General features: G+C 41.7%; 1 protein-coding gene across 4 annotated transcripts in view; it reads right to left on the bottom strand.

Annotated features, from left to right (window-relative positions):
- Positions 1-13,239, bottom strand: part of RALGAPA2 (Ral GTPase activating protein catalytic subunit alpha 2) — a 154,574-nt gene that overhangs the window by 15,240 nt on the left and 126,095 nt on the right. For all 4 annotated transcript variants that reach the window (XM_044442946.1, XM_044442948.1, XM_044442950.1 and 1 more), the window contains exon 38: positions 5,824-5,945. In XM_044442946.1, coding sequence (XP_044298881.1) covers positions 5,824-5,945 — 122 coding nt within the window. The remainder of the gene's footprint in view (positions 1-5,823; positions 5,946-13,239) is intronic.

Genomic DNA, 13,239 nt, shown 5'->3' with positions numbered 1-13,239 from the left:
TCCTGTCCTCCACCATCTCCCAGAGTCCACCCAAGCTCACGCCAACTGCTTTAGTGACTCCATCCAACCACCTCATCTTCTGCGTCCCCTTTTCTTTTGCCATCTATTGTTCCCAGCATCAGGCTCTTCTCCAGGGAGTCCTTCCTTCTCATTAGGTGGCCAAAGTATTTGAGTGTCACCTTCAGGATCTGGCCTTCTAAAGGGCAGTCAGGGTTGATCTCCTTTAGGAATTTCCAAATACCTCCCCTAACAAAAACATTTGAATTTGCCTGTGAATTTGAACATGTCTTGACTTCTCATGACCTTTCTTTAGAGAAAACTTTAAGAAAATTCCCTCTGTCCATTTAAGTTAAAGCAACACAGAAGATTTAGAAAACAGTGCAGCTCTTGAAATCATATTCTAGCCAGTTAGCAGTCCAGCAATCCCAATCAGGTTTAGTGTTTGGAAAGTTTTCAAAGGCAGTCCACCAAAAACAGAACAGCATCTTAGTTGGGTGTTACTGGGCAACAAGAGCAAGCGTGGTGAGGTTTTCCTTGTCCAGGAGAAGTCCATGGTGGAACATGGTTGGTGGAAGGTGCTGTATGTGACTTGGGCCTCCACTGATAAAGTTGGATCAACCAGAGTCCATCCAGCAATGCTAGGCCTCGTCTTCCTGGACAATCAGTTCATGGTGCTCTTCCAGCATGGATCCCAGTCACGAATTCAGTCCTTCTGAACCAATTAAGACAAGGAACCAGTTTGGATGCCATCAGCCTGTGGGAAACACCTCACTGCAAATCTCCCAAATTATTTTTCTACACACCACTTGAGGCTTGGCTTAACTTGGTGTCCTGCATGGAGCAGAGGGTTGGACCTTCTAGCCCCTTTGACTCCACTATTCTATGATGCGAAGTATTGATGCTTCATTGCTATGGTGAATTAGAAAGCTAAGCTGTTTGATGCTGCTGTGATATTAATAGCATGTTAGCCAACACATTTAAAAGGATTCCACCATTTCTTCTTATGTTTAGTGTCTGTTTGCAGGATAGAAGGGCTAGAATTTGTAGTCAGGGAAAGTATCTTCCACCTGCTGCAGCCAGCAAAAAGTTGCATTCTCTTATTTTGATTTTAATTCTTTATTTTTCAAAGCATTCGCATCCACGTAAATGACCTTGCGGTGAAGAGGTGCATTTGGAAATTGCCACGATCAAATGAGGCCCACAGCAGTTGAGTATGCCTATTTCAATTAACCCTTTGAAGAGGCAACTACAACTTAGATATGAAAAAATAGGAAAAGGATTTCAGGATGCTACCTAGGCAGAAATTCATAGCTATCCCATGTCTATCTGCATTATGGTATCTGAAAAACAAACACTGATTCACAGTAATATCGGTACAATCAGTAAGGAAATGATCTACAGCTGGATGTGTGAGCGGAGTTTTCTTGGATTCATCAGTGGATGAATCAGTAAACCGCTTTGCCCCGCAGAAGCTCGATGAGCGCTCTGCAGCGGACACGTGAGCTGCAGCTGCTTCAGCGCTAGGCCACGTGCTCCTGCAAGGACCACAGCCCAAGATGACGCTTCCCTTCTCCAAGGTCTCTCGGGAGGCCATGCACAGTGGGTTTGTCAGCAGATCTGCTTTTCCCATATGCTTCCTCTGTCTCTTCTCGGGTGCTAGGTCACTACCCCAACAGGTTAGCTCATGTATGACAGGGTGGAAAGATACACAGCACAAAGGGGAATGATCCAGGTCTGAGATCAATGACTACGACATCAAAGCTAAGTCCCAAACGTCTGGTCTCCAAGCACGGCACCTTTCAGCAACGCCCCGTCCCGTGGCATCCGTGAAGGCCAAGCGTACAACGGTGTACCATCGTTGCTTAAAAGTGGGAGGGAGCAAGTTCCCCGGCTCCCAAGAGTGAGTTTATTGGGAACGGCATCGTGGAAGGGGATGGGGTTCGCAGGCGCTTCCCCTCCCCATTCTATTGGTTTTCGCTCAAGACACCTGAGAAAAAGAGAGAGGACTTGATTTGTCTCTTGGTGGTGTTACACTGTTCTGGGTGTGTTTAGGCGAACCGAAGTGGCAGGGGTTGTTTGAGGGTTAGAGGGGATAAATGCTTTGGGTTACGTGAGGGTTGCCTACTCTTCAGACAGCCCTGCTAGCTGGGTTTGCATGACACGACAAGCCAGGTCCCGTGGGTAATGTGCAAACATGGCGCTTGTGGAGGGAAGACTCAGCTGAAACCAGCCGGAGGTCCTCTGGGGCCCATGGACTATGGTGTGTTTACTCCTGTTCAACAGCAAGGGCAAGACGGTGGTACAGAGGCACAGCTTGCTATTTCTGCAATTTTTCTAAAGGGCAGGAAGCAGTAGTGCCTCGGCCAATGTGCAATTGCGCAATGACCGTTTCCATTTGTTCCCAAAGTATGACAGCTTCGGTTTTGTCATCTCTGCTTCCAGGACAAGTTCTGACTTGACTGGACGCAGGACCTGCTTGTTTGTCTTTCTGTCAGTCCAGGATATTTGCAAAGCTTTCCTCTAGCACCATGTTTTCAGACTCATCGATTTTCTTCTCATCTTCTTTCTTTGCTGTCCAGCTTTCACAGCCATACATTGTCACAGAATCACAGAAGAGCAGAGTTGGAAGGGGCCAGGAAGGCCATCGAGTCCAACCCCCTGCTATGGCAGGACACCACGTCACACCCTCACCACTGTGATTGGGAATACCATAATCTGGATGATCAGGACCTTGGATTCCAGGGAAATGGCCTTACACTTGATGATCTTTTCTAATTCCTTCACTGTTGCTCTCCCAAAGTTTCAGTCTTCTAATTTCTTCGCTGCAGTCTCTCTTCAAATTGATGACTGAGCCAAGGGATGTAAAATCTTGCAAAATGTCCATTTCTTCATTATTGTCCTTAAAATTATCTCATTCTTCTGAGATCATGAGTTTCGTTTCCTTACCATGTAGTAGCAGTCCTGCTTTTCTGCACCTCCTTCTTTTATGCACATCAAGAGTTATTTCGAGTCATTGTTTCTTTCTGCCAGTTATTTATTTATTTAAAGTATTTATATGCCGTCCTGTCGCTAAAGCCATAATATGCGCTCATCTCTATATTTTAGATTGCAAATCTGCAAGTAAAGGGCTTGGAGGGTCCTTTTGTTTTGTTTTATATGACATTTAGATTTTAGGTACTTTATAAAAACAAACAAGCTGAGCTACTAAAGGCTGTGGAAATTTTTCAGTATGATAGAACAGAATTTAATAGACACCTCCAATCTGAATACACTTCACTAATTAATCTAAGCACGAGAAATGGGGCGTATCTATTACATTATATCTTTTTGTGGGGGGTGAGAGAATCTGAGCCCCAAAACCATTTTTTTCACAACTGTCATTATTTTGTGTATGTGTGCACATGATTCATATACAGTTGAAACTGTACTAATTTTCTTCCAGATTGTGGCAATAAATGCTTGCTTGAGTTGGTTAATATTCACATGGGATTTAATCCAGTTCAGTTCCAATTCATTAGGGAAACCTCACCCTAATTCATACTGCATTTTGCATTTGCTTCTGTGATAATAGTGCTGTTGTACTCTGGTATACCAGTAGTTGGATTAACCATGTAATCATCCAATGATCTACTCAGAAATAAGTTCTAAGCACCCTTCCAAATACACCTAGACAGAATTGTGCACCTGAGCCTACAAGCAAGAAAATTTGTCCGATTTAATGTCAAACATAGTTATAAACCACTTTTTCTTTTGCCAAATTAGGGTGCCATGGCACTGGCCACAGTAATGGGCTGCACACGACCTGTATTTTGTCCACTTCTGACATACATAAACACCCTAAAATAGGTAAGGTAAAGAAGCACAAACATTTAGGTGAGCCCTCTGTAGGGTTAGGTTTAAATGGAGAATTGAAGTGCATGGGTGGATTTTTTGTCAAGTGTTAGCGATTTCTCTTCTTCCTTTGTCTTTTCTTCTTTTTCCAACGGTGGCTCTAAAGGAGGGCAAATAACGGTGGCAACTTAAAGCCAGTGGAATGACCAGCTGGGCCGAACTTTCCACTGCTGCAGAAGGAAGGATTTCCGGTGTGGAGGAGGAGGAGGAGGTCCGCCCGTGCCTGTGGCCCTGGGGTACCCTACTCTTTAGAACACTGTTCTCTCACGGTGCTCCTAACCGGCAAGCTGGAAGGCCGTGCCGTGAGGGAAGAACGGCCGAGGCGGCCTTGGCCTTCGTGCCTCCTCAATGTTAGCTAGATGACCGTGCTTGGGAGCGAGAGGGAAGGATGCTGCAAAAAGGGATCCGAAACTGTGAAGCGCTAAAAAAGAGAAATTGCGCAAAGCGAACAGGTGTTTTCTTTGATTCCTCATGTAATTTCTAGCAGACTGCAGGGATGATTCTCAGGCCACTGATCCACTCAATAGCCCTGTACTAGCTCACAAATTCCAACGATAACAGGAATAAAAAAGTTAGGATAACTTGATTAGGAGATTAAAATATCTTCAGATTCCTCTACTGCTATTTCCTACTAACCAAGCAGTTAAATTACTCAATAACATTCAAATTAAAGAGCTATACTTTAATAAACACAGGGTAAAATTTTCTCCGCACTTGGGCAGTATCTGTCCAGAACGGAATTCACAGCTGTTCCACTTTTTTAATGGAGAAAACATTAATCAAAGCTTTACTTATAAGCTTTTCTAATGTTGTTTAGTATTCCAGTTCAGCAAAGATCAATAGAGGCCGTTCCCGCCTCTTGACGCCTCTCCAGGAAGCAGAGGTGTGATTATGTAAATAGCACGGGTTCCCTCTACTTCTGCCAGCCTGCTTATCTCCAAAGCCCTTCTGCCTGCTGCCATTGGCGACCAATGCAAGTGCGGCGGCCACCTCTTATCTCTAAACAAAGCTCCGAAAAGCCCAAGGACTGGAGCCAGCAATGTTAAGCAGAGCTGCAGGCCTGATTTTATTTGTAAAGTGATTCATTTCAGTAAATTTAATTTATGATATATATTTCTTAGTTCAGATGCACAGATAGCTAGAAGAAGAGAAAGAAAACAGATGCGCTCAGACATGCATCAGGGTTTGAGATAATCCATCAAATTCAACAATCCAACACAGCCCCATAATATAATTAGGAGGAGTTGGTTGCACAAAATGGGCATAAACAGGGAATAAAGGAATTTATGTTAAGAAATCCATCTGGCCGTCTCATTTTCTTCTTGCTAAAGGACAATGACTCATGAGATGGCCCCTCGAAACAAAAGCTTTCTTTTAAAAGCACATACAGAAATATAATTAACATAAATGCATCGTACTAATTTTGAAAGCCCTGTAATGCACGGCATACACAAAAGCTTGGCTTTAGGATTGCCTGATAAAACAGCAACTTTATCCTGCCCAGTGCTAATCCTTGGTACTGCAGAAGCATAATCCCCATTTAGCATTAATAGCAATGGCTTATACCGAGAGGGACTATTTTTCGATAACTATGTCCTGATTCGCGAATAGCTTCTGAGCAACATATCCTCAGCTCAGCGAGAAGTCTGCACTCCTGAATGAACCAGAACACATCAGTGAGAGAAAGTTCATTAACCTTGCTAGATTCAGGGGTTAACAGGATAGGAGAAGAAAGGGACGGAGTGAACAGCTCTGATGCAAAACAAATTAAAATGAATGTCATCATTTCTTTTGATATTCATTAGCTAAATCGAAGGGAGAATGCTCTTCTTAAATTTGCAGCCATTTATCAGTGAAAAACAGGTGTACATCTGTCATTCAAGTGCCTCTTGGTGTGAAGCAACAACAGCTACACCCACAAGTGAGACTCACCGCATCCGCTCAGGGAGTAACTGGGACAGGGCGAGAAGACCTGAGCGGCAAAATCCTCGAACGTCATTACTTCTTTGTGATTTAGGATTATTGCTTCAAGGTACAGTGCTCTTTCTTCATAACTGAGGGATGGAGGTTAAGGAAGTGCGTCTGCTGCAGAGACACCGCCACGCAAACTTAGAATGAGCCCATGCAATTTGCAGTTGCCACAGCATGTTGTCAAAGCCCTAGGATTCCAGGAACCGAAACAATTAACCCACTTCTAAGTAGCTAAATATAGGCAGTATTAACACAGAAGCTGTATTCTTCAGCTAAGTGCTACACTGATGATTAAAACTCTGCTTTCTGAACTGAATTTGAGTGGTTTCTATAAGCGACAAATGAAAACAGTAATTATACAACTAGGAGGAAAATTCTTATAGCTGAAACATACAACAGAAGCACCACAGAGTTTCCTATAAAAATAATCCCCCCTCCCCAAATATAATTAAATGAGCTGCTGGATTTGGGAGAGGAAAATCAGGAATGAAAACTAGCTACTTTATTTGAAATAATTCTACCTCTTCTTCTTTGGTATAGTGAGGTCACATTTAAAGTCTATTTTGAAAGATTTTCTTGCTATATTAGACATCTCTCATTTCTTGATGTCTCCTAATTAGAAAGAGAAAAGAATGTGTGTACACTCCATTCTTAATTATGCTGACAACAAAGCATCTAAAACCAACACTATCGCCTTTTAATTAAAACCCAGCAACCTGGAACACACACCGTTCAAATGCATAATCAAAAACCAGTCACCAATAAAACTTACAAGCGTAACACACAGAAGCAACTTTCCAGCTGTCTGAATAGGACCCCCGCTTGTGATAGCTTTTCACAGCGGACAGAGCAAATCTCTCTCTTTGTGTCGCTTCTGTGTGCTTTGAAGGTGAATCATGCTCTTCAAATAAAAGGATAACATTTTGAGCAAATCTACAGCGGATTAAAGTACCTTGCCTAGGACTTTATGAATTAAATGCTCAAACCGCCACTATGACATCATTTCCTGTGGGCTCGGATTAAATATAGGTTTTTCAGGCATTTCTGGTGCTTCTTGCAAAGTGGGGTGATGGCTTTAGCTTTTCGTGGCACCTCCATGAAAGGAAAGATGGGGCCAAGGCTGATTCATGCCATTGGAAAGTTTTCACGTATTAAATGTGCTGGACGCCACCTCCATGAGGATAAATCCTAGACCTTCTTGGCCACAAATATCCAGGTCAACCCGCCATCACATGGAAGACCCCAACCCCCCCCCCCCAAAGAATAACCAGCTTTTTTATACAGACGTCCTGCGTTATCACAGAGGGCTGATGAAAAGGAGTGTGGCAATCACAGAATGTACCTGCTGACATTTTTAATTTACTGCTGGCTTTTGAAGCCCGTGGCTATCAGAACAAGCCTTGGCCGAAGCATCTTTGGGGGCTGCTCCGCCGCCACAGGCTGAACTTCGGATGACTCTTGCTAATGAATAGGCTGCCAAACTTCCTACGAGAGGAGGCACACGCCTCGGACCAATTCTAAAGGGGCTGACGGATGCCATTCACATCTCATTATGAGCGTGCTTATTCTGCACAGCGCTCGGCTGTTGCCAGGGCGTGCGGCTCCGCGGTGGCACAGCAAGCCGCTGGTGCTGAACAGTGGGAAGCGAGGTCTAAGTGGCCGTCTGGTGCACAGACTTTCTGACACTAAACCGGCACGTGTGGGCACAGCGGGGTAAGACCACGGCGTGACAAATTACTGGGAGAGCTCGGCTAAACTTATGGCTGAAAACCACCTGAGCCTGCAGGCCCACTCGCTGCTTTCAATCCCTTTCTGGCCCTTTCAGCCTGGCGTCTGCTCCTGGTCTTGGTTCAATGGAGGCAAATAAACTGGGAATTCTTTTCACGCTGAGGCTAATAACGCCCGATAAAAAGGAGACTCGCATCCATCACATAAGCGTACAATGCGGTCCGCGGAGGAGGCGCCCACGTGCATTTTATTAAATACTGTCTTAAGAAGAATGGCAAATTAATTCCGACGGGAAGGAAATGAAGAAGTGAAAAAGCTATTTTTGAAAAGAGGACAACATCCACAGTGTAAGGATGGGCCATCAAGAGCCTTCTCAACAACCTTTGCAAATTAACAGAGAAACGTGTGCAGAAAAAACTCGAAATGCCTCATGCGACGCCTTCGTTCATTTCTTCTTTTGTGACAGAAATCAGCTTATAAATAAGCAGCATTTCTATTAGATGGTCTACAATAGCCAGAGACTAGAATAAAAGCATGAAGGAAAAGGGAAAAGAGCAGGGGATGGAGAGACCACTGGCTTTACTATTGGACATCGCTCCCAATTACTGGCTACGCTCTGCATGTATAGGAAAGATTAGATTCAAATTGCTCTTTAACCTTTATTTTATGTTTAAAGGAACTGGTCAATGCATGCAGATATCCTGGTTTTTACTCCTGAACATATTCAAGAAGTATTACATTACTTCTAGGAAAAAGGTCTACTTCTCCCTACATTTTAAATATGCTAAAGTATTCCTAGCAAACATGGGAGGAAATGTTTTGTTGTATCCAAGTCTCTTACACTAATAAGACATTCTTTTGTTTAAAACAAAAGTTTTAAACTTTGGTTACCCTCCCAGAAACCCTTTAGCTATTGGGCAGCATAAAAATGAAATGAATGAATGAGTGAATAAATGAATGAATGAATGAATGAATGAATGAATGACGGAGGACAATCAAAGAGAAAGGCAAGGGAAATTATTCTGGGTATCTGAATGAGGGATGCTGCTAAGATGCCATCTGCATACCTCATCAGACAAAATACATTGCTGGACAAAGAGGACATAAGTTTGCGTTTGTTAATTTGTATCTATAGGTGCAAATGCAGAAATAGTTACTATGATTTAAACAGAAATGCGTGTGGGTCCTATTGATTTCCCAGGTGCTAAACGTTCTGGGCAAATTCAAGGCGCTCGTTTCCCCTTGGACTGATGTTTTATTTGCGGGCCAACTGGACAGGACAGACCTCTAAGCAGATCATCGGTGGACTGTCTTCTAAGGAAGCCCTAATGTAGGAGGCTAACGGTGTTATGGATGCCTTTCATCCTATGTTGTAGGAAGACGGTCTTTGGGAGCTTCACCTGCCTTCTGGACCTAGGACCCAATCACATCTAGGTGAGGAAATGGTACCTTTTCTCTGAAGAAGAGAGGACACGGAAAGAAAGAATGGTTTCAACATCTCGGATCCCCTAGCTACATTTTCTTACAAAGCATTTTCCTGGCTGAAACAAGCAAACAAAAACTCCAGTCTCTTTAACGGGGTTTCAGTCCAAGTAGAGTACTCCGCTCATCCACCTAAAACTGACTTCAGAAGACTGGGGGACCATCGACAGTGACTTTTTCCTAAATCTGCTTTCCATGAATGCCTGCACATCAGCATGTTTACTTCACTTGTCCTGTGAAGTTCAATTCTAGTTCAAGTGAACCTCTGAAAATTTTGGGCAAAATACCACTTGATAAATTTGTGATCTCTTAATTAGGTCTGTTTTGCAACCAAAAAACTGAGCTCATCCTTTGCAAATCTAGTGTAGAAAGATCTTCATTTCACCCAACCCCAAATCTAAACTACTTTAAACAAACAATAAAATAAAAGTAAAACAGTACATCTCAGTGGTTCTCTTTGGCCGTATAGACTCCAAACCTTATGATAGAATTCAAGGACTGCAAAAAGGTTTATAGGCTGTCTTTTGTCACTGAAATCATGTTGAACTTCCTTCCCATCAAAATCATGTCTCCATTGCTTCACGGATTTCAGTATGAACTAAATTTCACTCACTTCGTCTGGATCCAGCTAAACATTATTTCCTGAGGCTCAAGGTTTCCCTTAAGGAATCACAGACTTTTAATGTTCTAATGTTTCTTCAGTTTGTTTCGAAGGAGAACCACCACCACCACCACATGGTCCAAGAGCCCATGTCATAAAGACGTATGTTATACGGTACAAAAGATCTGATTATCTGGACATCTTCCAAATGTGGCACCTCCAAAAATACCAGTCTTACACGCAACTGCTGGCAATACCTAGGAGGTGGCAACCCACCAACCCCCTTCTCAGGTCCAGTAAATACATCATCAAGTACATGGACGGAACAAGCCACAGCTGTTGAGCTGTTGTATTCAACTCTGCGTATTCCCAGGCTACCTAATCTTTGTTGGGTTCTGACATCTCCAAACAGGGGACCATTAATTACATCATAAAGTAAATCACTGACACGGATACCATTTGATAAGAGATCTGACTGTTTTATATGGGGCTCATCCCAAAACGAACAACTGATACGATCAAAACAATTTCCAATATACTTAATGGTAAGGGACTATGTATGCTGCTTCTGAAATAATGAACTATTTTAGGAAGAGAGTTCAAGTATCACAATAGTTTTGCTATGAAGACTTCTTTTGCATTTTTAATTTCAACCATCATTAGCATGCAAGCCCAGGAGAACTCAACATAAACTCTATACCTCATACTCCAACTCCAAAGCCTTAATGAAGAAAAAGAGGTGCTGCTTTCTTTCAAGAATCTTCCCCTTTCTTGAACAGGTACTACAGAGTCTATCCAATGAAGCAATGGCATTATGACACACTGATTATGCACATGAATTTCTAGCTTTCTCAGTCTTAGGAACCTTAAACTGGCCTTTGAGTGTACGCCTACTTCCTTTCAAACATTTCTCTGATCAATCACTTTTTCTTAGTGCAGTAAATTGCCATGTTACTAGGTGAGAGATGACTTCATGGCAATAAATCAATTGTGAATCTCTAAATTTGAAGCAAGTTTACTACAATTCTCAGTATGGAAAATGCAACTCATTTCTTCCAGGGTTCCAAGTAATATCTTGAGACTAAGAATCATGTAACCATCCAGAGATCCTGACTGGATATAAGATGGGATATAAATGTTTTAAATAAACAAATAAACATAATCATCAGATTTTCATTGCTTTCACTAGAAACAGCAGAATGATGTCTCTGAAATTATTATTTCTTAGTGCTCCAGTGAAATCAGAAGTTCATCTAATTTCTACTTCAGAAATTGCATAGTGCTGGTCATGGAAGATAATTTTGGCTTCTCTGTCTCATTCAGAGACTTATAGATAGAGTAACTCTTTTCTGGCTTTGATATAGGTCAGGCAGATGAGAAATCCACCAAGTGTGAGCACATTGTAACATAAGCAGATGGAAGTCCTAAATTTAACAAGTACAAGTTTTGCAATAACTTTAGTAATAACCTGTTGTACTTCCTCACGTATGGTTTTGAAGTTAAACTACTAAGAACCTGCAAACATACTGTTATGATTCACTCTAGTGAAAACAGGTTCCTAAGTCAATTGATGGATTGACTGAATGATCCGTATGTTGATAGCGTCAATCGACATTTTGATTGTTACTAGTCGAAAGGGTTGAGCAATGGAGGTTTATGCAGCATAATGACTCAACAACACCAAAGAACTCCTGGTTAGTAGAGATACTGTGAAGAAACCAGTTGTTTTGAAAAGAGACTGATGTTAAAAAAACCCCCTGCCATTAATGGCACCACAGTAAAGATTAAGTAAGGGATATGATACTGCAAGCAAAGATGTGTAAAGCTCTTCTTGCAGCCTTATGGCATTTCCCGCGTAGATGATCGCCAATCCATGTGACATTACTGATGCTGTGGTCCTTTTCGTTAGGTGGAGGTATGTATGTTGTAACAAGGACAATAATTAACTTCTTTCCCTGACTGAATTGAGTAATATAATGCCTTTTTATGATGAAGAACTAGCATTATTTTAATTTTGACAGGATGAGCAAGCTGAGAAAAGTGGGGTGGAAAGAAGGGAAAAAGTCACACTGCCTGGGATAACATTACCCCAAATCTACCCTCTAAATATCTAGCATTAAACAATGGATGCTGGAATTAACAAACTTATACAATGGAAGCATTTTAAACAGATGTTTACATCTGCACACGTCACAAAACTACAATGTTACTTTAATTTATGATTGCAGAAAGCTTAGAGAAGGAGAATACCATTTTACCCTGTAAGAATGAGCAAGACTGAAGACTTTAAGGCTGAAAAATTAATAACGGAGGGACTAGGGATATTATTCCCAGAGTAACAACAGCTGCATCATTTTGACAGAAATATTTTCAGAAGAATTCTGCAAAAGTTTGAAATATGTGCAATCAGATAACGCTTGGGAGACAACATTTACTTTTCCAATATTGGAAAGAAAAACTAAAATTTATTTTGCAAGTAGTTTGAGATTTGTCATCAGTAACTCTTTAGTTGATTGGCTGCACAATTCTATGTTTGTCTCATAGAATTCAACAAAATTGAAAGGAAAGTGTGTGTAGAATTGCAAGCCAAATCATCTTCTAAGAAACAATACATCACACACAGATTCCATGTAAGATAAGATTACTGAAATAAGAAACTAGGGATGACTCCTAGTTAAAGCAGCTAGTCCTCGACACAAGGTTTCAGCCAAAGTATATTAAAGGTCTGTATTGCAGGGATTTAGTTCCTAATTATTGTCCTTCACTAGTTTTTCTGAAGTTGTCCCTGTCAACCAACTAAGTTTCAGAGTCTCGTTCATAGCAGCCCCTAGTAAAGTAGGGAATTGAATACCAATCTAGATACGGTCATGATTAAAATCTCTCTGTGCCGCTTTGTGAGTATGACTTTGAGAATCAAAGTGATGGCTGAGACAAGGCATAGCTAAAACAAAATACAAAACAAAAGCAACACAAAAAAGACAGGTGAAGCATTGTACCGGTTTTCCCTGTCCTTGAGGGATCTAAGTTTGCAGGAATACCAATAGGCAAAAAACACGGAAGACATCTCCCAGAACGTTTCTCTGATCTTAAAAGCAGTTTTGTGGGGCAGTTAATTTAATTCTTTTTAAAGCTAAGTAGCCTAACCATGGATTTTCAATCTCAGTGCTATTTTGGACTAATTAGAGTTGATTTCCCAGACGAAAGGGCACTCAGGGGCTCGGGTGCTATTGGCTACGTCATTTTAGATGTCTGAGTTCACATCCTTGTCAAATCTCACTGTTTGCTGATTTGATCTTGGTTTCACACGTTGAAGTGTTGCACTCTGTGAAACCAGTCTGTTTTGAACATTATCTGTAAGATTCCTACACATAAAGTGCTGTATCTGAGAGAAAAGATTGGTCCCATTTGTAGGTCACAGTAAATGATATTCCGGGTCATATCAAATACATAACCAAGTTCTACAGTACGCATTCTCTCTTCTCCAACAGAAACCAGAGCTCCCATTTCCTTTTCATCCAATAGGCCTTTCCTGAACAGGAAAGATCTAATCACAATTAATGACAAAA

Source organism: Varanus komodoensis, unplaced genomic scaffold (genome assembly GCF_004798865.1).
Source record: "Varanus komodoensis strain SLA01 unplaced genomic scaffold, ASM479886v1 scaffold40, whole genome shotgun sequence".
In the NCBI taxonomy this organism is placed as follows: Eukaryota; Metazoa; Chordata; class Lepidosauria; order Squamata; family Varanidae; genus Varanus; species Varanus komodoensis.
This window is presented reverse-complemented; position numbering and strand designations above follow the sequence as displayed.